The 25,484-nt window shown below is 46.8% G+C and overlaps 1 protein-coding gene across 1 annotated transcript in view; it reads left to right on the forward strand.

The window, feature by feature from the left end:
* The first annotated feature begins 2,217 nt into the window (after positions 1 to 2,217).
* GARS1 (glycyl-tRNA synthetase 1) overlaps positions 2,218 to 25,484 on the forward strand; it is a 34,210-nt gene continuing 10,943 nt past the window's right edge. The window contains exons 1-11 of the mRNA XM_074946379.1: positions 2,218 to 2,315; positions 5,861 to 5,962; positions 10,207 to 10,309; positions 12,302 to 12,443; positions 13,669 to 13,757; positions 14,832 to 14,908; positions 16,548 to 16,693; positions 17,566 to 17,715; positions 19,326 to 19,488; positions 21,428 to 21,592; positions 24,460 to 24,572. Coding sequence (XP_074802480.1) covers positions 2,256 to 2,315; positions 5,861 to 5,962; positions 10,207 to 10,309; positions 12,302 to 12,443; positions 13,669 to 13,757; positions 14,832 to 14,908; positions 16,548 to 16,693; positions 17,566 to 17,715; positions 19,326 to 19,488; positions 21,428 to 21,592; positions 24,460 to 24,572 — 1,310 coding nt within the window. The 5' untranslated portion in view covers positions 2,218 to 2,255. The remainder of the gene's footprint in view (positions 2,316 to 5,860; positions 5,963 to 10,206; positions 10,310 to 12,301; positions 12,444 to 13,668; positions 13,758 to 14,831; positions 14,909 to 16,547; positions 16,694 to 17,565; positions 17,716 to 19,325; positions 19,489 to 21,427; positions 21,593 to 24,459; positions 24,573 to 25,484) is intronic.

Here is a 25,484-nt window from a genome sequence, read left to right on the forward strand (position 1 = left end):
CCCCCGAGAGGCCCCAAATGAGATCAGAGCATTGTATGTGCATATAATAAGAGAGTTTCTGCCCCAAAGGGCATGCAGTCAAAATAGACAAGACACAGAAATATTATCACCCATTGTACAGATAAGGAAACTGAGGCATAGTGGCATCAATTTGGGGCTTAAATTTAAGTACGTGCTTAAGTGCTGTCCTGAACAGGAATGGATTTAGGGATGAGTGCTTTAAAACTGCCAGGGCTAGAGAGATTAAGTGGCTTGCCCAAGGTCACAGAGGTAGCAAGGGGCTGGGAAATGAACACACATCTTCTGAATCCCAGTCGACTACCTTGCTCTCCAGCCGAGAGCTCAGGCAGGCCGGAGTTTGCCCACCCCTTTAACAACCAGTTCTAAACCGGCTTCAAAATTTAACAACCAGTTCCAGCTCACCACTGCTTGGGTGTATGTGGATGGCTAGAAACCCCCGGAAGTGGGGCTCAACCCTTAGTGTATGTGTGTGCGGGGTGGGAGGAAGGGATCAGACATGCATCATATATGGGGCTCAGGGAACGTGTATGAGGAGCACACACTCCCAGAATAGAGGACTCAGGGCTCTGCAGCGTGAGTGTTGTGAGGCTGGCACGGGCACCCCCAGAATGTGGGACTCAGACCCTGCAGTGTGTGTCTGTGGGGAGGGACAGACATGCCTGAGGTCATGTGGCTGAGACCTTGGTTGTGTATGTGAGGGGGCACAGACACGCCCAGACTGTGGTGATCAGACCCTGGAGTGTGTGTGTTCCTGCAGTGTGTGTTTTGGGGGGTGGCACAGATATCAGGAGTGCTGGAACAATTTTTATTGTGGGGGTGCAGAAAGCCACTGAACCAAATGGTAAATCCTGTATATGATGGAAACCACTTCAAGCCAGGGGGTGCAGCAGAACCCCCAACAACCCTAGTTCCAGCATCCATGACAGACATCCCCCGAATGTGGGGCTCACATCTCTTGTATGCTGGGCACAGGCACCCCAAGCTCAGGGCTCAAACCTGGGGAGGGCCACACACACCCTCAGGCTGTGGGGCTAGGACCCCTGGGGTACTTGGACCCTGGAGGGGAGCACAGACACCCACAGGCTCTTACCCCTGAGAAGGGCACAGACATGCCAAGGCTGGACCCCAGAAAGGGGCACAGACACCCAAGGCTCAGATCCTGGGGGGCACAGACACCCCCAGGCTCGGATTTCGGGGTAGGGCACAGAGACCCCCAGGCTTGGACAGGGGCACAGACACCCCTAGGCTCGGATCCCGCAGGAGGCGGAACAGACACCCCAGGCTCGGATCCCGGGGGGAGAGGGGCACAGACACCCCAGGCTCGGATCCCGGGGGGGGGGGGGAACAGACACCCCAGGCTCGGATCCGGGGGGGGGGGCACCGACGCCCTCAGGCTCGGATCGGGGGGGAGGCACCGACACGCTCAGGCTCGGATCCGAGGGGGGGGGGCACCGACGCGCCCAGGCTCGGATCCGGGGGGGGGGCACCGACGCCCTCAGGCTCGGATCGGGGGGGGAGGCACCGACACGCTCAGGCTCGGATCGGGGGGGGAGGCACCGACACGCTCAGGCTCGGATCCGGGGGGGGGGCACAGATACCCCAGGCTCGGATCCCGGGGGGGGGGCACAGACACCCCCAAGCTCGGATCCCGGGGGGGGCACAGACACCCCCAAGCTCGGATCCCGGGGTGGGAGCACAGACGCCCTCAGGCTCGGATCGGGGGGGAGGCACCGACACGCTCAGGCTCGGATCCGGGGGGGAGGGGCACCGACACCCCCAGGCTCGGATCCGAGGGGGGGGCACCGACGCGCCCAGGCTCGGATCCGGGGGGGAGGGGCACCGACACCCCCAGGCTCGGGTCTCTCTCCGGGGCTCACCCCACGCCGGCCGGCGGGTGCCCCGCGGCGGCCCCTAGCGGCGGCCCCTGGCGGCGGCCGGTGCCGAATCTGCGGCGCGGCGGGCTGGCGGCCGTGCGGAAAGTGCGGCGCGGCGGCGGGGGCTGCGTGCGCCTGCCGGCCGGGATTTCATCATGCGCCGGGGCGGGCCGAGGCGCGCGCCGCTCCATGCCGCCCCTTAGCGCCCTGCTGCCGCCGCTGCTGCTGCTGCCGCCCTGCCGCCGCCGCCTCCGCCTCCTCCCCGCGCTGCTGCCGCTGCTGCGCCCGCCGGCCGCCCCGCTCCGCTCCGCCCGGCCGCCGGCAGCGCCCCGCGCCCCGCCCCGCCCGGCCAGCGCCGGCATGGACAGACCCGCCGCCGAGGCGCTGCTCCACCCGCTCCGCCAGGCGGTGCGGCTGCAGGTACCGGGCTGCCCTCGCCCGCCGAGACGGGCCGCCGGGGGCCGGGCTGCGGGCTCCCCCGGGGCGGCCGCTCCCCCTCCCGGCGGGGCCGTATGGGGGGGTGTCCCCCCACGGAGCTGGGCTCTATCGCATCCCCTATGGGACTGGGTCTGTGGGGGGGGTGCCCCCCCACGGAGCTGGGCTCTATCGCATCCCCTATGGGACTGGGTCCGTGGGGGGGGGGTGTCCCCCACGGAGCTGGGCTCTATCGCATCCCCTATGGGACTGGGTCCGTGTGGGGGGGGGTGTCTCCCCTGTAGAGCTGGGCTCTATAGCTTTTCCTCTGCCCTATAGAACTGGGTCCGTGTGGGGTGTGTGTGTCCTTGGGCTCTAAAGCATCCCCTCTGCAATGAGGCCCTTATGGGGGGTGTCTCCTTGGGCTCTATAGCTTCCCCTTTACCTATGAAACTGGGTCTTTATGGGGTGACTCCCCTATAGAGTTGGTCTCTATAGTTCTCTCTGCCCTATGGAACTGTGTCCATATGAGCTAGGTATATACGGTGTCTTTTCCCCTATAGGGCGGCATGGTGTGTCTCCCTGTATAGAGTTGGTCTATACAGGGTCACTTCCCCCTGTTCTGTGGGTTGTCTCCCCCTCCATTCCATTGAGCTGGGTCTCTGTGGCGTTCCCCCCTCCCAATTTAGAGAGCTAGATCTGTATAGGGTCTTTGTTGTATATATGTGTGTGTCCCCAATGTAACGGTGGGGCTTCATGGTTCCCTTTTAAATAAGAATGCCTTGCTCTATTTCTTCTCCGTATTATAGCTGGGCATATAGGTGCATATATCTCCTGTTATAAAGCTGGAACTATATGACTGTGCCCTTCTATCCCTGTTCTAGCTGATTGATGTCTGTGTTCCCTCTGTCATCTAGAGGGATCTGTGTATTCCCCTTCTCCTTACACAGCTTGATCTATATCTGTGCACCCTTCTCATCTCTATCTATTTCTGCATATACCTCTTACGGCTTGTGGCTTCTCCACACCTTCTCATAGCTAGATCTAGATCTCTATGTGCATGGGTCGCCCTTCATGTCGTCTTAGCGTAGCTAGTTCTACATGTGCGTGTACTGCCTGTGTATTGCTGGATCTATGTGTGTGTTTGCCCCTTACATATTTCCGTTATGTAAGTGGATCTGTGGCTTTGTTTTTTTTTTACTTACAGCACTACTTCAGTGAGTTTTTGTTTGAGTCATTGTACAGCAAACTGAGTGCCTTGGTGGGGAATCTCCGAGTAATTACAATTATAATAGCTAAACCCAGCTGACTCACTTTTTTTCTATGCCAGCAATTTGGGAGTTGCCACCTGCCTTTAAAAAAGAGCTATATGAATGTCCCTTTCCCCATGCTCCTGGGACTGGGACAGAAATGTGGGGTGTAAGAGAGAGGTTTGGGGTGGGGGTGAGTGATGCAGGTGCAGCCTTCCACGGTGTGACATGCATGGTAATTATAAAAGGAGGGTGTTTAACGTGTCTTTGCACTAGAAATAGAATAAGGAAAATAGATGCTCTTGTCCAATCCAAACGGAGGGTAGATGCAATTTAATTAAACCTGAGGGAGCCTTGACCTAGAGAGAAAGTGTCCCCACGCGATCAAGCCGGTGTTTCTTCCTGCAGCAGTGCCTGATGCAATAAACTGTTGTGATCCAGGGGTGGATCCCTCTCTGCTTCACTGTTGTTTGGGACAAAGCTGCAGCAAAATCTGCCACATCAAATAGTGCTGTGTGCTCCTCCTCCTCTGGGCTGGGCTCATGTCTTTAATTAAATTGTGTCCAGTCAGCAAGCATAATTGTTTTCTTCATTTTTTTCCTGCCCTGTGTGTCCAATTCTTTTTCCTTGTCATACGGAACAAAGAGCCACTGCATGCCACTTTTTTGGTGCTGAATGCAAAGCAGTGTGATGAACTATTCTGAGCCTGAAGTAGTTCCCTGGACCCTTTGTCTTGACTTTCTTTCCTTGCAGACCCCCTAACTCAACAAAGCGGGGTTTGGTTTACTACTTTTTTTTTTTTTTTTCTCGTTCAGATCCCTCCCTCTGCCACGTTAGCCTGGAATTGCTGTTCAACCCAGCAGCCCTGGAGTGAAATTTTCACATTTTGATTACGCTGGTTAACAGGAAGGAAGCAGTCAAGTGCAGTTGCCAACTTTCTTTATCCACTGTGTTACAGTAGCGGACATGTAAAGTTTATTAGCCCAGCTTGTCGCGTTTTTTGTTTCCTCTTTATTTAATTCGCTTACTGTCAGTTCTCTCCCATTATAAAGTCAGCCCCCTCTTTCCCCAACCTGAAACATGAAATCCTAGCTGCAGCCTGTGTTTCCTGTCTCATTGCCTGTGTGCAGTGATTTCACTAGGGCTGAGCATCATGCAGGAGAAACAGATTGTAAACAAAGCTGACAGTGTAGAAAAAATAAAAATCAGGTTCACATTTTTTTTTCAATTAAAGAAGAGTAGGTACAGGAAGGATGCTAAACTGGGAGCATTAAATTAGGGAAGTTATTGATTTTTGAATGTACTTCACATCGTAGCTGTCTCTTTTCTCTTGTTCCTTGCCTCCCAACATTTCTCCCTTAGTAATTCAAGATAAACAGGTTTTTTTTGGCTAGATAATTCCCTTTTGAGGGACGGAGGGAAAGACTGTTCATTTACTTAAAGCCAACACAGGCAAGAAGCAGAATTAAGTTATCTACAGCCACTACTTACAATTTATATTGATGTAGCTGTGTTGGTCAGGGGTGTGAAAAAACCACACCCCTGATCGACGTAGCTATGCCAACAAAACTCCCTGTGTAGATGCAGCTGTTGGCAACAGAAGAGTGCTTCTGTCAACATAGTGAATGTTGTTCAGGGAGGAGGTGGTCCTACACTGGCAGAAAAACTCCCTTTTGTTGGTGTCAGCAGCATCTGCACTAGGGGCCTATGCTAAATACGCTCTGAAGTGTTGACATAGTCCAAAAAAGTATTATAGAACCATATTATAGAGTATGTAGGGGTTAATAATTCCACATGATTGTTTGCCTGTCACATTTCATGGGTCGTGGGGGAGGGGAATCCTTCTGTAACTCTTGCAAGATGATGATAATTAGTCTGGTTCCAAGGCCTTACTGTGTTTTGCTCTCTCATAAAGTTGTGTTCATTTCCTATACTGCTTTGATAGCCTGCTGTTCTGGAAAAAAAGCATGGATCTCTTTTCCATGAACAACAGAGAAACTCTAATAACCATAATAGTGCTTGTGCCTGTTCAAATGGACTTTTTTTTTTAAGGGGGTGTATTCACATACTGAGATGAAAAAATAATTGCAAGTGGGTGGGAAACAGTTCTGAGATTCTTTACTGCTATCAAACTCGGCTGATGCTCACTTTCCAGTTTCAAAGTGTTCCCCCACCTCCAGTACCATGGCCAGTTTCCACGTGGTTACAGAAACTCTCAGGCAGCCGTACTAGCGGAATGTCCCTCACACCTGCCTTTCAGAATGGAATTCACATCTTAGATTCTCTTGTGTTCTTTCTCAGGGGGAACTGGTAAGAAAGCTGAAAGAAGAGAAGGCTCCCCAGGTGGATGTAGACAGAGCTGTAGCAGAGCTCAAGGCTCGGAAGAGGATCCTAGAAGCCAAGGTGAGTCTGAGAATTAGATCTGTGATCTAGAGGGTTTTGCATGAGCATACTTGAATTCCTACAGTCAAGTGGTGGTGTTTTTTAAATGCATACATTTAAAAGAGGAGGTGGAGCTCGGTGAAAGCTTGTCTATCTCACCAGCAGAAGTTTGTCAGTAAAAGGTATTCCCTCGCCCACTTTGTCTCTACGTTTATGCTAGACTGGCTTGACCAGTAGATGCTATGTTCCAATCTACTTTTTTAACATAGGATTCATGTTATTTTATCAGCATGGGACCATGTCATCTCTTACCTTTAATTATAAAATGGTCAGTTCAGTGGCATAGATGGCAAAGGTAGTGATTGAGACCGCTTGATAACTTTCGTTACTTTAGTTCCTTCTGTGCAGCTGATTATTCCTCCACTGATTATGGTCGTTGGCTAGTTGTGCTACTTCTTTCCAGGTGATGCCAGCGCATTTAATATCCTCTGTTGCTGTCTTTGGACAGTTCTTCCTTGGCCTTCCTCGCTTTCTCTTTTCTTCCTTGCTGTTTGTGGCACAGAGATTCAAGAGCCATTCACTGTTGTCAGTTTGGATGCCTTCCACTGCTGTGCCCATGACTCCTTCCCAGCCAGTAGAGTTGTTTTATAACTTGCAGTCAACTTAAAAATCACATGTTATAAACAAATATCTTGCTTCCCTACATTGCTGATAACAGCTTAGATTGTCAGAAGTGAAAGAATTTTTAAAATCCAATGTGCATGTCACTATTCTTTGTTTACTTTTTGTATTTCTGTCAGCTAGGAAAATGAAACCCCTGTAAAGTCACTTTATGTCTGTCTCACTTTCAGATTCTTTACACAATATTTGAGTTACAAACCTGGCAGGGGAGATTTTTGTTTAAAAATAATTCTGTTCACTGTAGCTTAAAACATTTTTTTTTAAATATTTCCAGTGACCGTATTTCTTTTTTTCCCCAAATTGAAGGCCAAATTTGAAGTTGTCAGTTTTTAAAATACAGCTCTGTTCTGAAAAGGGACTCTAAAAATGACATTGTGGGGTTCCAGGTTTATTGTCTTGATTTCCAGGTCAAATTTGCTCAATATATGAGTTAAAATACATTTTCCCCACACACCCCTAGCCAGCTCTGCAAACTCACCTTGAGATCTAAGAGCAAGTTCTGGGTACTTTCTGGCTTGTATCTTACCAGATTAAAAAAAAAAAAAATGGGGAAATTCTGTTGTTAGATACATTTGTGTAACCTTATTGTCTTCAGTGGTGATGTACATAAACGGAGAGCGGAGGCTGCTCCTGTGCTTGGAACTCAGCTAATAATTACAGCACCGGAATCAAATCTCACTCTGGCCAGCTTTGAAGAACTAATTAAATTATTTAGAAGTTATTATCTCTTAAGTCAGCAGCTATGACTGGAGATGCACACGGAGGCAATCTGAGTAAGACTGAGTCACTTTTCAGAGTGGAACCGTGCTTTAAAACGCACGATTTGCTCATAGCTAGTCTCGATTACAGTGACTAATTTTTTAAATCTGTTCTCTGGTTATGTCTTGTAATCCTGGCAAACTTCATTTAGAGAGGCAGTGAGTCAGGTTGGGAGTCTTGGCACCCCTTTCAGCCACTCCTTTTCCATGGGAAAGGCATGTGTAGGAGGATCTGGTGCAGTGGCCTGTTTGTCAGTTACACAGTTTGTGTGGGCTGTATTCATATTTGTTCCAGAATGACCTTGCAACACCAGCAAGCTTCCTCTTCAGCACAAGTGTTGATTATTGTCATTCCTGTTTGGCAAGGGTTCCAGCAGTGTGTGTTCATCAGTTGCAACTTGAGTGGAACGCAGCAGTGTGGATGCCTGCTGGTTTGAGCAACTAGACAATATCATGCTGGCCCTGTGACTTCCACATTGGCTGCATATAAGAGAGGTGTCACTCTCAGTGGGCACTGTTGGCTTCCAAACCCTTAATCGTGTAGGGCACATCTGTGTTCGAGAGCTCCTCTGAGAGGATATAGGCCGGTCTCAGATACCACCTTGGAACCTGTTTCCATTTTCTCAAGTCAGTAGATGACTGAGCCCTTATGCAGGGCCCAAAGATGTAGACATTCCCCTTGCAGCTATCACATGCTCCCCTCTCCACTTCTTAAAAACAGAATGAAGCCCAATAGTTAGAAGAGTCTCCACTCCTTCCTCGTAGTAACTGCAACATAGCCAGCTTAGCGTTGCATCTCTAACAGTGATCCAATGCGTATTGGTGGTAGGACCTGGAATTGCCTATATTCTCCTATTGTTTTGGGTCTCTCCTCAAGTACTGACCATTTTTTGCCATTTGATGTCAGGCCACGCCTCTATCATTTCCCTCTTCCCCCGTCTCTTTGTCAGAAACTCATTCCTCCCGCTAGAAGTCCTGGCAGATTTGAGATGTCTGTAGTCCTTACAGAGTGTACTTTTCTTCTTCCTCAGTGTGTACTTTAAAGCTACTGTTTTGGCACTGTCAACTCTCTTTTTGTTAAAATTGATATCAGTTTGGTTTTTTTAATCAGCTTAGATTATCAGATTTAGTAAATCCAGTTTACTTATTGGTAGGGGCCTACCAAATTTATGGTTCATTTTGGGCAATTTCATCGTCATAGGATTTTAAAAATCCTAAATTGCTTGATTTCATATATTAAAATCTGAAATTTCACGGTGTTGTAACTGTAGGGGTCCTGGCCCCAAAGGGGGTGGGTTGCAAAGTTATTGTAGGGGGATCGCAGTATTGCCACGCTTCTGCTCTGTGGCTAGCGGTGGCTCTGCCTTCCGGAACTGGGTGGCCAGAAAGCAGCAGTTGCTAACCAGAAGCCCAGTTCTGAGGGCCGCCAGCAGCAGCGCAGAAGTAAGGATGGCACGGTCTGGTATTGCCACCCTTACTTCTGTGCTGCTGCCTTCAGAGTTGGGCCCTTGGCCAGTAGCCGCCACTCTCTGGCCACCCAGCTCTGAAGGCAGTGCAGAAGTAAGGGTGGCAATATCACAACCCCCTACAGTAACCTTGCAACTCCCCCGTGACTCCCTTTTGGGTCAGGACCCCCAGTTTGAGAAACGCTGGTCTTTGTAAAATCTGTATAGTATAGGGTAAAGTTGCACAAAAGACCAGATGTCATGGTCCGTGTTGCACTTTCCATGGCCGTGATTTTGGTAGGGCCCTATTGGCTTGAAGTTAATAGGAGCTGCAGATGCTTTAGCATTCCTGACAATCAGGCCTCTTTTGTTTATATGCTTAAATGTGGCTTTAGGTACCTAACTGCAAGCACCCAAGTTTGAAAACGTTGGCCATACCTCTTTAAGTTAGTGGTCTAAGCCAAAGAACATTCAGAGTAAAAGGTTTTAGTTTAACCTTGCCGGAGTACCTTTGTCCACTTTATTTAGTTGTTTTAGAAACAAAAAATTCCATAAATCATTTGTCGGAATAGATTCAGTTGCTAAAATGTCTTCATGGGGGGGAAAACCCATTGTTAATAATGAATGGGGTGGGTGCTCAGATATCACAGCGAATGGGCTTGGTGTAAGAATCTGTATTAAGTGGGAAGACTGAAATTCCTATACACTTGTTCAATGAAAAGTGGGTGTCCTCTCTGCATATATTTTGTCATAATGTGTGTTGATGATAGTTATTAAAACTTAATGGGGCAAGTGACATTTAAGGCATATGTTCCGAGTCTAAACTGTTGGCTTTTATTACCAGCATCGTTTTACAGTAATCATATGGAATACATGCAATTGTATTTGCTCTGTCTGATATTTGAATTCAGATAACAAGAGGATGGTATAAAACATATTCCTAGTCTTCAGTCAAATGCTACCATTAGACATCTGATACCTTCAGCTTATATTATGTTATACCAAAACCCCAGGTGTCTAGGAAGTGTGCTTTAGAAGTAGTCATTGCCCACTGTAGAGATGGCTAGGAAATTTCTCCTCAACATGTCACAACATGGATGCTCTTCATAATCCTGGTAGCATCCAAAACCTCCCAATACTTGTGCAAATGTTTAAGCTCACAGACCTCGCTTTTCAAACTTGGTGGCTAAATCTGGCATTTGGGCATTCACGTTAGCAGTTAGGCACATATCTTCCAGTTTGAACATCCCGATCTGGGAGGTGCCTGTGAAGGCTACTTTCGAGCAAAGGTCATTTTGTCCCATAATGGTGATTGAGGAAGGATTCATTTTACTGCCAGTAACTGGAACCGTTATTTATTTTCTCCCTGCCTGTTTTACAGGAGCTGGCTTTGCAGCCCAAGGATGACATTGTGGACAGAACTAAAATGGAGGACACTCTGAAGCGGAGGTTTTTCTATGATCAAGCTTTTGCTATTTATGGAGGTACACGCTTAAACCAATTTAAATTCTAATCCCTTTAGGGTAGAGTGTCTCTCTACATGATTGTGAAGTGCCATGTTCACCTGACATGCTACCTTGTTGATGATGATAATTAGGGCTCCGCGTCTGTCATAGGGGTCACGGAAGTCATGGGTTCCCTGACTTTCTGCAGCTTACGTGACTTCTGCAGTGGCCGGTGTGGCTGACCCCAGGCCCACCCAAGCAGCTGCTCCAGGGCCAGCCACACCAGCCATTGCTGGAGCGGCTCTGCAGCCAGCCATGTTGGCTGCTGCTGGAGCGGCCACAGGGCCAGCCTGAGCAGCGGTCCTTTGGGGGGCCAGAGCAGCCACTGGTGTGGCGGTCCCTGGCAGCTGGATTCTGTGACTGGCCCCAGTAGCAGCCTCCTGACACCCCCCTCTGCAGCGTGAATTTTTGTTTATTGCCAGTGACCTGTCCGTGACTTTTACTAAAAATACCTGTGACTAAATCGTAGCCTTAATAATAATACTATGAAACATCAGTGGGTTTTTGGAAAGTTGGCTTTACCCAGTCTTGAAACTTCTTGAAAGTCACCTTTTTTTCTTTCGAGTATGTGTAGGTGTGAATTCCATCTTGTGCTTTTGGAATGCAAGTAGGAAGATCAGAGAGAATATAAGCTGTCCAGGGAACTAATGGAAATAGGGTGGCTGGGGATTTTTTTAAAAGCCAAGTGATTACCTTCTTTCCTAATATCCGTACGTCTTTCTCTGAACTTTCCTGGCCAAGTTAATGTTAACATCACTCAAATACCAGATTCTGCCACTGCCATCGATCCTGTTACTGCGGTGAAACTCTTGTCGAGGAGTTGCACTGAGCAAGTGGCTAAATGTGGCAGTCCAACCTTTTCAGATAATCAGATGTGAGTATCCATTAGAGCAGTGATTCTCAACTAGGGGTATGCGTAGAGTATGCAGAAGGGGTACATCAACTCCTCTTGATATTTGCCTAGTTTTACAGCAGGCTATATAAAAAGCACTAGCCAAGTCAGTACAAACTAAAATTTCATACAGACAATGACTTGTTTATGCTGCTCTATATACTATATACTGAAATGTAAGTACAATATTGATATTCCAATTGATTTTATTTTTAATTATATGGTAAAAATGAGAAAGTCAGCAATTTTCTGGTGATAGTGTGCTGTGACACTTTTGTAGTTTTATGTCTGATTTTGTAAGCAAGTAGGTTTTTAAGTGTGGTGAAACTTGGGGTACTCAAGACAAATCAGACTCCTGAAAGGGGTACAGTAGTTTGGAAAGGTTGAGAGCCACTGCATTAGAGTAGCACTGTCTGTCAGGCTCGGTGTCTTTCCTGTGTGACCTCAGATTCCAGAGTAAATTTTCAATGTGGCGTTTACTGGACAACAGTCTGGGCCTTTCTGCTCTTTTCTTTCATTGGAACATATTTGCTACTCTCCTTTCATCGTTAAGTATAAGCTGGTGGGTGTCTGAAGGATGCATTCTGTTACAGTACAGCTTCCCCGCAAAGTATACAAGAGTCCATCTTCTCTCTGTATTCAACTCCCGCCTTCAAATACACTTCTTTCACACACTCCCCAGGAATAATCCACTGGAGGGGGAAGTGTGGTTTGTTTATTTATATAACATGTATCTGAATCTGGTTGAGTTTTGGCCACAAGCTGATCACCCAGTGCATTGTGAGACTGAACTGTATTAACTTTCTCACCTAGGACCCAATTTTTGAAGGTGCTGAGCCCTTCCAGTACTTCGCAGGATCGATCCTTCCCATTGTAAGCTTTCGAAGGCAGAGCCTGTTTCACTCTAGTTCATACGAAGCAGCTCATACTCAGAGGGTGCTCAATAAATAACCCTGGACTGACACCTAAAAGTTGAAACATTGTAGTTGGTGGGCTTTTGGGGTTTGGTTTTGTTTTTTTTTTAATCAAAACAAACTGCTGTGTAAGATTGTGTGACCCATATGTTACTTCTCTTGTAGGTGTTAGTGGCCTGTATGATTTCGGGCCTGTTGGATGTGCTTTGAAGAACAACATTATCCAGGCTTGGAGGCAACATTTTATACAGGAGGATCAGATTCTAGAGATAGACTGCACCATGCTCACCCCGGAGCCAGTTCTGAAGTAAATATGGGCCCTCCTCTCTTGCAGTGTGTGTTCATTTCTGGTAGTGCTAGATTTCTTCCCAAGCCCTTGTAAAATAACTGGAGGAATATGAGACTAGGTCACCCAGTTTGCTACCCTGTTACCCTGTAGCAATGCAGAATAGCTAGGTGGCTGCACTTAGCTAGGTAGTTCGTGGAAGCTGCTGTTCAAGTAGATATCTACCGAAGGTTTGTATATGGGCCCCATTATCATAATGGCTGAGAGCCCCGCAATCTGTAATGGATTTTTCCTCATAACCCTCCTATGAGTTAGGGTAATGCTCTTATCCACATTTTACAGATGGAGGAACTGAAGAACAGAGACTAAGGGTCTCACAGGAAGTCTGGCAGAGCAGGGACTTGAACTCAGATCTTCCAAATTCTAGATTAGTGCCCTAACCACTGGACATTGCTTCCTCTCCATGTGGAAGCATGGCAGAAACCACTACTATCCATTCATGGTACAACTGTAGTACTAGTGAATGGTACCAGCTGTGGAGACTGAAGTCCTTTGTTTATCCACAGCACAGGTAGAGCACAGAAAGCAGCAAAGCAATAGGCCTCATACAGCTCCTGAAGTGTGTCTCAACCCTGCCCAGGAGGCAACACCTCGAAGGGTGAGAGTGTAATTCAGTCTCCATACCTCTCCTGTCCCTAGCACCTCTGCTAAAACTGCCAGACAGGATGCTCAGTATGTTCATGGCTGTATGGTGTGGTGTGGATGCTTTCTGGGAATTGGGCTGAGACCATGGAGATGGGTCACTGAATCAGCACTGGATAGTAAAGACTTTCACCTGGTAACAGCTTGGGTAACACTCAAACCAATGACGGAAGAGTGAGTGTCCAAATGCCACTGCCAGACACCTGACCCATCGAGTTCCCCTACAAATGCATCCTTATCTTGCTCCAGTAATTATGCAGTAAACGAAAGAGAATGTGGTGCTATTTTACTGGCCCAATGTATTAACCTAAAATGGATTCAGGGGGTATCCAGGCTTTCTCAAGGATCCTTATGGCCACAGACAATTTCTAAATGAGGAAACTACTAAATACGGGTCCATAAACTGAAGCAAGAATGAGCCTGCACTTTGGTTGCATGGTTTAGAGGAGATCTCTTCAATGTCGGTCTTCACTGTGGGCTCACATGCTACTCTGGTGCTGTCAAGTGACACTATGTTTTTCTAAAGTAGTGTCTTCCGTTCCAGGACCTCTGGCCATGTAGAAAAATTTGCTGACTTCATGGTGAAAGATGTGAAAAATGGGGAGTGTTTTCGTGCTGATCATCTCTTAAAAGGTACATTCTGAGGCCAGGACTGCCTGAGAGATTTCTTGTGAGTGCTTTATGCTCCGTAGGGGAATGCCCTGCTTATTGAGGATAGACGAGATGACCTAGTAAGTCTCTTGCATGTTAATGTCTATGGTTCACTAAGGGAGACAGTCACCCCAGTGTAGGTGACCCTTGCAAGCCCTCCACCCCATTCAAACATTGTCTTAAGGTCTAAAGTGATGCATGGGACCTCTGCTGCGTCTTGTCCATCCCCTGGTCAAGTGAAGGATAGGTGCAGTCTAGCTTTAAATGGCTCATGCCAAAGGGGCTTCCATCATTCCCCTGGTGATATTGTTCTGCATCTAATAGATACTAGCATTAAGAAATGGTCTCAGAATATTCAACTCAATATTTTCTTTGCCTTTATGTAACATGCTAACCAAGAGTGTGTATGTCCCCTCTATGGCTGATCCACAGAGGAAAGCCACCTGTGTTACTATCTGCTAGTGGACCAAATCGTTTTGCTCAAGTGGTAGAGATCTATACTTTGGATCTAGAGGTCCTGGGTTTGCTCCCCACTGATAACTTGCCCTGTGGAGGGTCGCTACACTTAATAAGAAAAAAAAAAAGGCTGTACAAGCCAATAGCAGTGAATTCGTATGTATGTGCATGAACACATGAGAGAAGGAAAAGCCTTTCTGAAATGGGAACAGATTTCACTCTCGCGCCTCCCGTCCCTTACCCGGAGCGCCTTTAAAATAAGGGGTGGGGGAGGAAAGAGTGACACAGGAACTGTTTGCTAAATATACACAACATGCCCTATCCTGTCCCCTCTCAACAGAAAACTAGAGAATGTCAGAAATGGCAAATTGGAAACACTGGGCCACATCCTCAGCTGGTGTAAATCAGAATAACCCACTGACTTCAGTGAAGCTACGGTGATTCACATGAGCTGAGAATCTGGCCCATTGTGTTTTGTCCAGTGGGATGTACATGCATTCTCATGCTTTATAATCCTCTTGGTTCATTTAGTTTTAGGGTTAGAGTGGTTCAGTGATATTGCTCAAATGTGAACTGATTCCCTACTTCCAATGCTTATAGCTCACTTGCAGAAGCTGATGTCTGACAAGAAATGTACAGCTGAGAAAAAGACTGAAATGGAAAACGTTTTAACGCAGGTCAGTGCTTGAACAGAGGACGATGAAAACTTGATAGATGACGTGGCAGAGATGAGGTGTGGTACAAACATCCAAGAGTGGCATCCTTTCCCATTTCCCTAAGAGAAGAAGCACATGCTGCTTCCCACATCTGTTGTTGACTTTCCAACGGGCACCGTTTTTTCAAGCAGACATGAGGGCTGTAGCATTAGACGTAAATGTCCAAATCAAGCACATCCCCCTATATGCACATTGGTCTCTTAAATGTACTTATTAAGGTGCTGCTTTCCTGAAAGGAAATGTTCTATTGGAAAACCGCTCAGAGGGCCCTGTCTGTACCAAAGTCGCTATAGCGTCACTTTGTAACCGAGGGCAGGATTTGTGGACCTTGCTCAGATGTCTGTACCCAACGTGCTCATTACCTCATCGGGCTCACTGTGCCTCTATGTACAGGAGGTTTTTTGGTTAAGCAGATCCACCACCTATTGCTCTTCAGAGAGAGACTGGTCTCATGCATGCTTCTGCAGCCAGATGGTTGCAGATCTGTACAGAGAACATTCTCTGTGACCAGCCTAGTGAGGAGGATTGCACCCCTGTTGAGCCCCCTGTCCCCCACTCATACACAAGGCTCAGCCATTTGGGCCAGATGCGAGGGACAAGAATTATATCGGTAAGGTTTGGTGGTAGCTTTTTAAATAGTTTTTGTACTGGATCAAAACCTACAGTGATGTCTCTAAACACTTGGGAATTGTTTCTCTATAAGAATCCCAGTGTGCAGTTGCTCTTGTTTACCATTAGAATGGTTAGTGCTGCAGGCTAACATTCCTGGGCTGCAGTGTGTAAAGATTTGTCTTCATTTAGTTTGTTTGTTTTTTTTAACGTTCGTTCCCATAGCTTTTAGAATAAGTGCTTTCACAGCCACACACTGTGATGCAATACACAGTACTATATCTGGAGTCATAGAGTCCTGGTCAATAACTCTTCCACAGTACTGCACTGAACTTTGACCCTATTACATTTGTCTCTTTGTGCTGTCCCCTGCTGTAGCTGATAGAGCTAGTAGGCAGTCCCCTTGTGGAACCTCTTTGCTGCTGCAGTCAGCTTCGCTGCTGCAGTCAGCTTCTCTGCTGCAGATCTGCTCTGCAGTGCTATAATGCAGGGTGTGATGCTTGGCATGTGTTGTCTGGTGCACCAGGTAACTACAGGGTTGTGGAAGGAGGTAAAACGTGGCAGAAATTGTAGATGACTTTCTTCTTCTCCCTCCCAGCAGTTCCTTTTTTCTGCCTCCCTCCTGCCCTGGCTGGTTTGATTGGAACTGTTCAGAAGGAGGTTCTTTGTAGGTCCTTGTGACTCCGCTGCCACTTCATACCCAGCCTCCCTTGCAGAGCTTGTACTTCTAAAAAGAGTGCAGGCCTTGAAAGGCTCTGGGCTGCAGCTGATGTTAACGTGGGCCCATAGGTTTTTCAAAACTTGTTCTTCCATCCCTGCTACAAACCGTAGCCCGCACCCCAAATAAAATACTGGGTTCCAGTCCTAAAACAATCTCTTCCAGGGTGTCCCTGACCTCATGTTTAATAATAGATGGGAAGGGGGCGACCCGTCACTGCTTCAACCTTGCCTTGTAATTTTTAAAAGAACCATACTTGTGCTTTGTTGCTAGTTGGACAACTACAGTCAGCAAGAGCTCGCCGATCTCTTTGTGAATTACAACGTGAAGTCTCCCGTCACAGGGAACGACCTCTCCCCGCCTGTGTCTTTCAATCTGATGTTCAAGACCTCCATTGGGCCTGGAGGAAACATGCCGGGGTAGGTAGCAGCCTCCCGCTGCCTATTTTCTTTGAGCATGTGGCGAAGAGTGACCGTAATTTTCCATTGCCCGGGATTGGAAATGAGGTCCATACGAAATGGAAAACAAACCACATTTCATCTCAGGCAGCCTTCCCTCCACAAATCACTCCTGCCCAGTCTTTCCCCCAGGCTGCTTTAGAGCTGTTATTGCAAAATAGACTCTTAAGGTGAGGAGGACCCTCACGGCTGTAGTAGCCCATGCAGTTCTTGGACTCCCGCTCTGCTTGAGAGGCCGTAGTGGCTGGTGGAAGTAGGCTAAACTGTATGGCACGGGGCAGCAAGGCCCTGTGAATTGCAGCAGGGAGGGCTGCCACCTGTGCAAGGCCTGGACTCCTGTTCCCCATGCAACAGAACATTATTCGTTCCACAGGTGTCCGTGACCTCTGTGACTAAGCAGGAAGGGGCATGAAGCTAGTCTGTTGTAATGTTAGGTACGTAGCAAAGGTAGCTATCATTTGTGGTCCATGGCCGCCATCTAGGTTGATGCACCGAAGATTGAACGGGGGACCTCCAGAGCTAAAAGCATGGGCTGCTACAACTTGAGCTAAAGATCCAGGCTCTCTAGCTGAGGCTGTAACAGACTCATCCTCTGTGGACTGGCACAGAGCGGGACATGGAACACCCACTCACCAGGCGGCTATGTGAGCATTAGCACCGGAAGTCTTAAATGAGCTTAGACAAAGACGAGGCCATGGCTAATCTGTGTGTGTAATTTTATGCCTGGAATTAGAGACCTGAGATAAAACAAGGCTTCCTCCTTTTTGCATCAAACCAAAGTTTGTCTTGCTTCCTCGTCCAGTCACCCACCTATGTCTTGTTTTTTTTTCCAGCTATCTGAGGCCAGAAACTGCACAGGGAATTTTCCTCAACTTCAAACGCCTTTTGGAATTTAACCAAGGCAAACTGCCTTTCGCTGCTGCCCAGATTGGAAATTCCTTCAGAAACGAGATCTCACCCCGTTCTGGCCTCATCCGAGTCAGGTACTGCAAACCTTCTCCCCCAGCAGAACATCTGGCAGGTGATCAGCTGCCCCTGGGAAAATCAAAGCTCCCTCTGACTCGAGTGTCTCTTTCACTGATTTTCCGTCCACCCTGCTCTTTGGGAGAATGTCTTGTGCCTTGTAAAAGGCTACTAGTAGCTGCATAATAAACGCCTTAAAAAGTAATCAGAGTTTACTGGCCAAGAGTATCTTGGTTATGAGACTCTTGCTTCAGAAACATTGATAAGAATTTGTAATAGGCATGAAAACTTGGCATTAAAACATGGTTAGACCTTGGAGTAGTTTTTTTTTGTCTCAACCTTAGATCATATGACAAAGAACAAACGGGGACTTTATCTCTTAGATAAGGTGCTACGGGACATTAGTCAAGCAAGAGACCTTCAGATCTTCAAAGCCTTCTGTTTACAATAGGTGGCATCTGAAGTGGGTACAATATTCAATTTCCCTGCCCTAGAATGCACTAAGAGTACCTCCTAAAATGTTCATGGAATTTCCACAGACTTCAGTGGGTGAGAGATTGTGCAGCTAAAGCTTTGAGGAATTTACCCTTAAGCTGATCACTTTGTGCGTGGCTAGTTTTTTAAAAAAAGAAAAAGAAACCTGCCCACCTGACAGAGCTCATAAAAGCTTGGTAGAGAAACCAAAAATGGACCCATTTCACTTTTTAATGATGGCCTAAGTATTGAAACTGTGTCTTTCTATGTAGATATCTTGTCTCCTGGTATGTTTGGCATTGCAGCTCTGGTTCGCAGACCCAGATTCTGATCTCTGATTGAAACTTCTTTAGCTTCTGATAGATGTCAGTGGAGTTACTCTGCAGTTACACACGGTGCATGTTGTAAAATTGATAACTGATTAACATAATGACATTTTATGGCATTAGCAGGGGTGCAGTGGCATTACTGGCACTGAGGTTTTTTCAGCCCTCCTGTTCTCTTTGTTTCTGACTAGATCTCACAACATTATCAGGGTGAGGTCAGGTCGTAACTTGGGTGCGAGACCTCCAGAGGACACAGATGATTTAGGAAAGGATTTGAGTATTTCAGTAGGTGGTGTTCTTCCCTCTGAGTCAGTGATGTGATAACCAAGGTCTAAATCAGTTGTTCTCAAACTTTTGTATTGGTGACCCCTTTCACACAGCAAGCCTGAGTGCCGACCCCCCTTACGAATTAAAAACTTTTTTTTTTTTTTTATATTTAACACTATTATAAATGCTGGAGTGAAGCTGGTTTGGGGTGGAGGCTGACCACTCACAACCCCCCATATAATAACCCTGTGAGCCCCTGAGGGGTGTCAACCCCCAGTTTGAGAACCCCTGGTCTAAAGGCTTCCAAGAGAATTTGTAGGTACCTTTTAATAGAAGCTAAAGGGGGGGAAATCTCCAACATCTGAAGAAAAGTGGCGTGCTTTCTAAATTCAGTCTGTTCCCTTGGTACTGCACTTGTTGGTGTTTAAACTCCTGATTTGAGTTTTTAACAGGCTAGAGCACATTGAAAAGGCTGGTGGGAAAGGTTCTTTGTGGGAAGTGTGATGGTGGTTTATATGCAGAATAGGCATTAATGCTAGCATCTGGCTCTGTATTCTGCTTAGAGAATTCACCATGGCAGAAATTGAGCACTTTGTGGATCCCAGTGAGAAGTATCACCCCAAGTTCCAGAGCGTGGCAGATCTCCACATCTTCCTGTACTCCTCCAAAGCCCAGGTCAGCGGGCAGTCCGCCCACATGATGCGTCTGGGAGATGCTGTTGAGCAGGTAATGTTACTTGAACAACCATTCACAACTTATTTCTATAGCATGCTTGCAGGGGTAAATTAATTCCAGACGTGTAAATCAAGAATACCTTCATGGAGTCCAGTGGAGTTACTCCACATGGGCACCTGTGAGATCAAAATCTGGCCTTCATCAGTACTCAAGGGACACAGTCAGGTAGCACTGTCGCATAGGTTAGGCTTCTAGGTTAGTTTTTGGGAGAGGGAGCATGTTAGTGGTACAACACCTGCTAAAAGGCTGTGGGCAGCCTGAGAATCCAGACCCCCTTTTTGCATCACCTGGCACCAATACGCTGTGTGTTGGGTTTGAATCCCCAAAACCCTGATTCTTCATCCGAGTGAGTTAGAGAGAGCATGACTGGTCACCTAAAATCAGACACTGATTGATATAATACAGAAACCCATTTAGATTGAAAATCCTTTAGGTTGGAGGCCATCTTTTTGTTCTGTCTGTGCAGGGATTAGCACAGTGGGGTCCTGGTCCATGACTAGGGATGATAGGCATTACCACAATGTAAATAACATGCACTGTTGTATAAAAGTATACTGTTACGTCTGTACGTGTTGGAGACTTTTTGGTGCAATTCCTTGTTGATGCTAGATGTTTGTAACAGAACGTTGGTGACTGTGTTGTATTGATGGTATGAGATGACTGGTAGCGCAAGGGGAGGGGTTTGTCTTGCAAATTAATAAAAAAGAACAAAAGAACCTCACACAAACTGTCAATACGATAATTAAAGATGATTCATTAATAACTCTGCTCAAATTCCCAGCAGCCAAAATGATCTCTCTGTGGAGGGGTGGGGCCAGAAGTGATGGGAGGGAGTAAGAACACTTTTGTAGACTCTTTCCCTATCCCTTCCTTTTCATCTTAGCCTCTACATATTTTGTTCTTTAGGGCCTGATCTGAACCCTTTGAACTCAATCCATTCTTTAATCTGGCCCAGAACCCTTCCTCCTCAGTCAGCTCCTCCAGACCCTCTAATCCTGTTAATCATTTTTCTTTGAACTCTCCCCATTGTGGGGCCTGTGCATTGAGCCTGGTAGGCATGGGTTCCCAACTGCCTTACAGGCTTTCCAAAACACCTCCAGAGGTCAATTTGTAGAAACCCCATTTTAGAGGTGGAAAATCAAGCACAGAGAGGCCGAATGACTCGCCTAAGGTCCCACAGCAAAGCAAAGGCAGTACTGGGAGCAGAACCCAGGAGTCCTGACTCCCAGTTTCCCTGTCTTAATCGTTAAACCTTCCCTCCATAATTTACAGAGCTACACTTCTGAACTTCAGTATTTGAAGGTGGCCTTTTCGTAGATTCCAAGACCAGAAAGGATCGTTGTGATCATCTGGTTATGACCTCCTGTGTAACACACACCGTAGAACTTCCCCAAAGAAATTCCAAGAGTGCCTCTTTCAGCAAAACATCCACTCTTGATTTAAAAATTGCCCGTGATGGAGACTCCATCATAACCCTTGGTAAATTGTTCCAATGGTTAATTACTCGAATTGTTAAAAATTCACACCTTGTTTCCTGTCTGAATCTATCTTGTTTCAACTTCCGGCCGTTGGCTCGTGTTAGACCTCTCTCTGCTAGACTGAAGAGCCCACTGTCAAATGTTGGTTTCTCTGGGTATGGTGCAAAGCCGTGATACGGTATTCTGCTACCTGGCAAGTTCAGTAGTTTCAGTCACAAATGATGAGCTCGCAGTTCTTCTGTTGGGAGATTTTCCTGCGCAGTACAGAGATTTTGCTGGACTGAGCTCATGATGCAGTGGGTTTCAGGACACACATTGTATCTCAGTTTACCATGTGCAGCAGCAAGAAGCTGTCCCTTGAAAGTGAAGTAGTGCCGCTGTCTCCAGTCTTTCTGAGGCGACAAAATGTTGTTGTGGAAAGTAACAAAGTGTGTGTTTCTTTCTCTCTCTAGGGTGTGATCAATAACTCTGTACTAGGTTACTTCATTGGCAGAATCTACCTCTACCTTACGAAGGTTGGTGTATCCCCGGATAAGCTGCGCTTCCGACAGCACATGGAGAACGAGATGGCTCATTATGCCTGTGACTGCTGGGATGCAGAGTCCAAAACATCCTATGTAAGTTGCCGGATTAAACCTACCAGCAGGGTCTTGAGTTGCACGTTGCGCTTTCCCCATGCACTGATATGTTCCTAGTCTGGCACGCCGCTGGTGAGATGGTCTCCCAACTCTGTTTATTAAAGTGAAGAAATTCAACAGGTAGGTTTAAGGCTCCTCTCTGCTCAGCTTCATGCTCGCACAACTCCATTGACCGCAGTGGAGTCACTCCTGCTGGACGACTGCTGCAATGGGAACGTTCGCCGCCGTGCAGAAGGAACACGTGATGTAAACCCTAGTCAGAGGACATAAGTGGCATATGGATGAATTGCACCCAAGTGAGAAGAGAATCGGGGCCCTATGGTTTCCAGCTTGTTATCCCAATAAAATCAGTGGTGGAGGAGACTCCTCTGCTGGAGCTGTGTGCCCAAGGCAGCTTTCTTCCTGCTCCATCCCCAGCCCCGCTTTGACTATGAGGGCTAAAAAAGGACTCCCTGCTGCTGGGAAAGCTACTGCTACAGGACCTGTTTTCCCAGGACCTCTGTTCCTACTCCACTCCTGCTCCCCCTTTGCTGCTGGAAGAATTTTGTGATGTCGGGACTTAGCGTACACTGTGCTTTCCTATGATTGTTTGTTGGGCTTTTAAGATCTTGTGTGTATATTTTTTTTTAAGTGAACAGGAAGGTTTGTTAGGGGTGTAGCAGATTTTTAAACCCTCCTTATTACATGTTTTTAGAAAGCTTATTGCTACTTCTATTAATCTCGATGGTGGTCTTTATATTAATCGGCAGTGATATTTTTGAACGGAAGCTTCTTAGGGGGCTCTCCTATTGATCAGTTATGGCGACTGGAAAGAGAAGAAGCCTCACGTGTAAGAGAATCAGATCAAATCTTTTAGCTGGAATTGGGTAGGGTGAATGAGCAGTTTTTCCCATTAGAGTAAAGCCCTCTCTTTGCACCTGACTAGTCTTTTCAAGTGGGACAGGGTACACTAATTCTCAGACTGCTGAAACTACTTTGAGAACTCCGAGGAATTGAATCACAAGACAGGGTCAGAAGGCCGATGGGATTCTGCCAGCCACTACAAACGTAGGCCCTACCATCGCAGTGAGCGTCTCATGGCAGATTCCTGCAAGAGGCTCTGTTGAAGTCAAGAGGTCCAAACTGGGTGGTTTCTGCATGCCCAAGGGAAGGCCCATGCAGAGCCCATTACAGGATGGGGACTTTAGGAACACAGTACTGAAGGGACCTCCTTGGTCATGGAATCCAGGCTTCTGCTCTTCTAGGTTTGGATAGCTGGTTCAGTTAATTAGAAGTTTGCTTTAGTTTAAGGTATGAGTAAGGATCTTCAGGTTTGGCTCTGTGTGAGTAAAAATACAAGTGTTCTGGCTGAACACTAATCATCTCAACTCCTTATTGAAGTAGCTGAGGGGTTGGCCATCAGTAGTGTCATCACAGCCCACTAATGGATGATGTTACTATGTGTAAAGTTGTACCAAACTTTTAATATCAAGAATCACTGGAGCTTGCCTGAAACTGAATATAATCCCTTCATAGAAAAAATCCTGTAGAACTGAAATCCTTCTCTGTTCCTACAGAATGTTTAAACCAACTTACAGAATTCTGTAGCAGGGGTATAACTCTGCAGGATGGCTTAAAAATTCTGTAGAAAGGTTATCCTTGTCTGTTATATCTAATAGGTTTTTCTGTCATACCCTATTGGTTTCCTCCCTGTGAAATTCTGTAGGACTTTCCTGCATGGAATGTGTTGGAGCACAGGGATGTTTCCTGTACACACATTCTCTTCGGGTATGTCTACACTGAAGAAGAGGTTTGTGTAAAGCACGAAAGCATCTGTCTCCCCAACAGAAGTTGGTCTAATAAAATGTATTCCCTCACCCACCTTGTGTCTCGAATATTCTGGGACCAACACGGATACAACAACGCTGCATGCAGCACATCTAGACATGCCCAAGCAAGCTTTGAGCTAGCTACCTCAAATAGCAATAGCAGCAAAGCTGCACAAGCCTGCCCTGGATCCTGATATGAACTTGAATGGCTAGCCTGTGTTGCCGTGGTATCTGGGCTATCTGCTGAGCCTGCTTGGGTATGTCTGCACATGCTGCATTCACAACTCTGATTGCAGTGTAGACGTACCCTTTGAGTCCTTCTGTTGCCAATTAGAATTTCATGCAAGCAGGTTTTGACTGCATATACATGTGGGTGCGCGTGCACGCACACACACACCAGAACGTATGGAGAAGACCAACGCGCCTTGTCTCATTTATGGCCACGTTGTAAACCAAACAGCTCATTGGTTTTACTAAAATATTTGGAATTCATTGGCAGTCCTTCGTGCAAATTAATTTGTTTACAGACTCTTCCTTTCCACACGTGAACGTATGCAAGGAAATGCTTCAGTCAGTTGTGAATCATATGTTACTTAGCAGATCTTAAGCATGGCATCTTTGAGAGCTGTAAAGAGGCAAGTTGGCTACTCTGCCCCAAGCTCATGAAGTGATAAAAGCCCCAGTGGTACCCAGTTACTCAGCTCATCTCATGAACGCTTACGTGAATGTGTGAAATGTACGCTGTTACCCAGGCCCTCTGCTGGTGTAAGTCTGTCTAGTTTCACAAGCCTCGGTAGAGAAGCTGGCCCTGCACGTATATGCACCTTGTATGTTACATAACTGGTTACTTCTCGAAGCAAACGGAGGGCCGTTCAGATTAGGGAGGAGCTGGTGGAACTAATGCTGCTTATCATCACAGAGCTAATTGGGTAGCAAAACCAGGCCTGGGAGCATGGCGGGCTTAGGGGCATACAAACATGTTTCATGGTTAAGCGAACAAAAAAAGACTGTTAAAAGCTTCCACTTTTGCTTTTCTAGGGTTGGATCGAGATTGTTGGTTGTGCTGATCGCTCCTGCTATGACCTCTCCTGCCACGCCAGAGCCACCAAAGTTCCACTGATAGCTGAGAAGCCTCTGAAAGAACCCATATCCTTTGTGAATAAAACGGTTCTCCCTAAAGCTAGGCAGCATCTGAAACTGAAATGTCCTGAGGCCTGTGCAGGCCTGGTCAAAGTTAGACTTTTGAGTGAGTGTCTAGGTTAAATCAGGAGAGCTTGATGCTCATAGTAGTGTAATGAATATCTTTGGGGCTGACCCAGCAAAGACTTCAGCGGATGAGTAACTTTACTCGGGTGTGTAAAGTATATACAGGCCAAAGTTTGTTTCCTGGCTCCTTGGTTTCGATTTGTTTATTTTCATGAACATTTTAAACGTTATACCAGTTACTTGCGAAAGAACTTTGGAGCGTTTAAAGAAGGGTGTGAACCCATTAAAAGGTAAGCGGGTGTGGTCTGCTCAGAGGATTCAACCTGCCAGGCTCTCCGCTGGCTCAGGACCACTGATTTTGCACCCTCCTATGTCACCTTCAGGGGGTTGGGAGGGACTGCTTGCCAGATTGCCCTGGTACCTATCCGGCACTTTTCCACTGAGGTGGTGAGCTGCGACTGGCTCTGGGTCAGTGGGGAAGGCCTGGTGGGCCTTTTCTTGAAGATATTGGATTGGATTCTGTTCTTGGGTGCACCAGTGTAAATCTGGAGTAACTACACTGAAGCAATTGGTGTCACTCCAGATTACTCACGTGTAACTGAGATCAGAAACCAGCCCAGTGTGTAAAAATCTTATTCTTGCTCTAATAGCGACCATATTCATGCATGTATATACTGATCTAAAATACTGACAGAGCAGGAAGTGAACAGTCCCTCAGAAGTAAGTTCTCAAACCGGTGTCAGCACTGAATAAGATACGATGACTAAACATGGACCCAAATTCTGTAGGTGCTGCCGTAATTACATTTGTTACCCAGTATGAACTAATGAAAGTGTCAGGTCAGAGTGTCCTCTGAG

This window comes from Natator depressus, chromosome 2, assembly GCF_965152275.1.
Source record: "Natator depressus isolate rNatDep1 chromosome 2, rNatDep2.hap1, whole genome shotgun sequence".
NCBI lineage: Eukaryota > Metazoa > Chordata > Testudines > Cheloniidae > Natator > Natator depressus.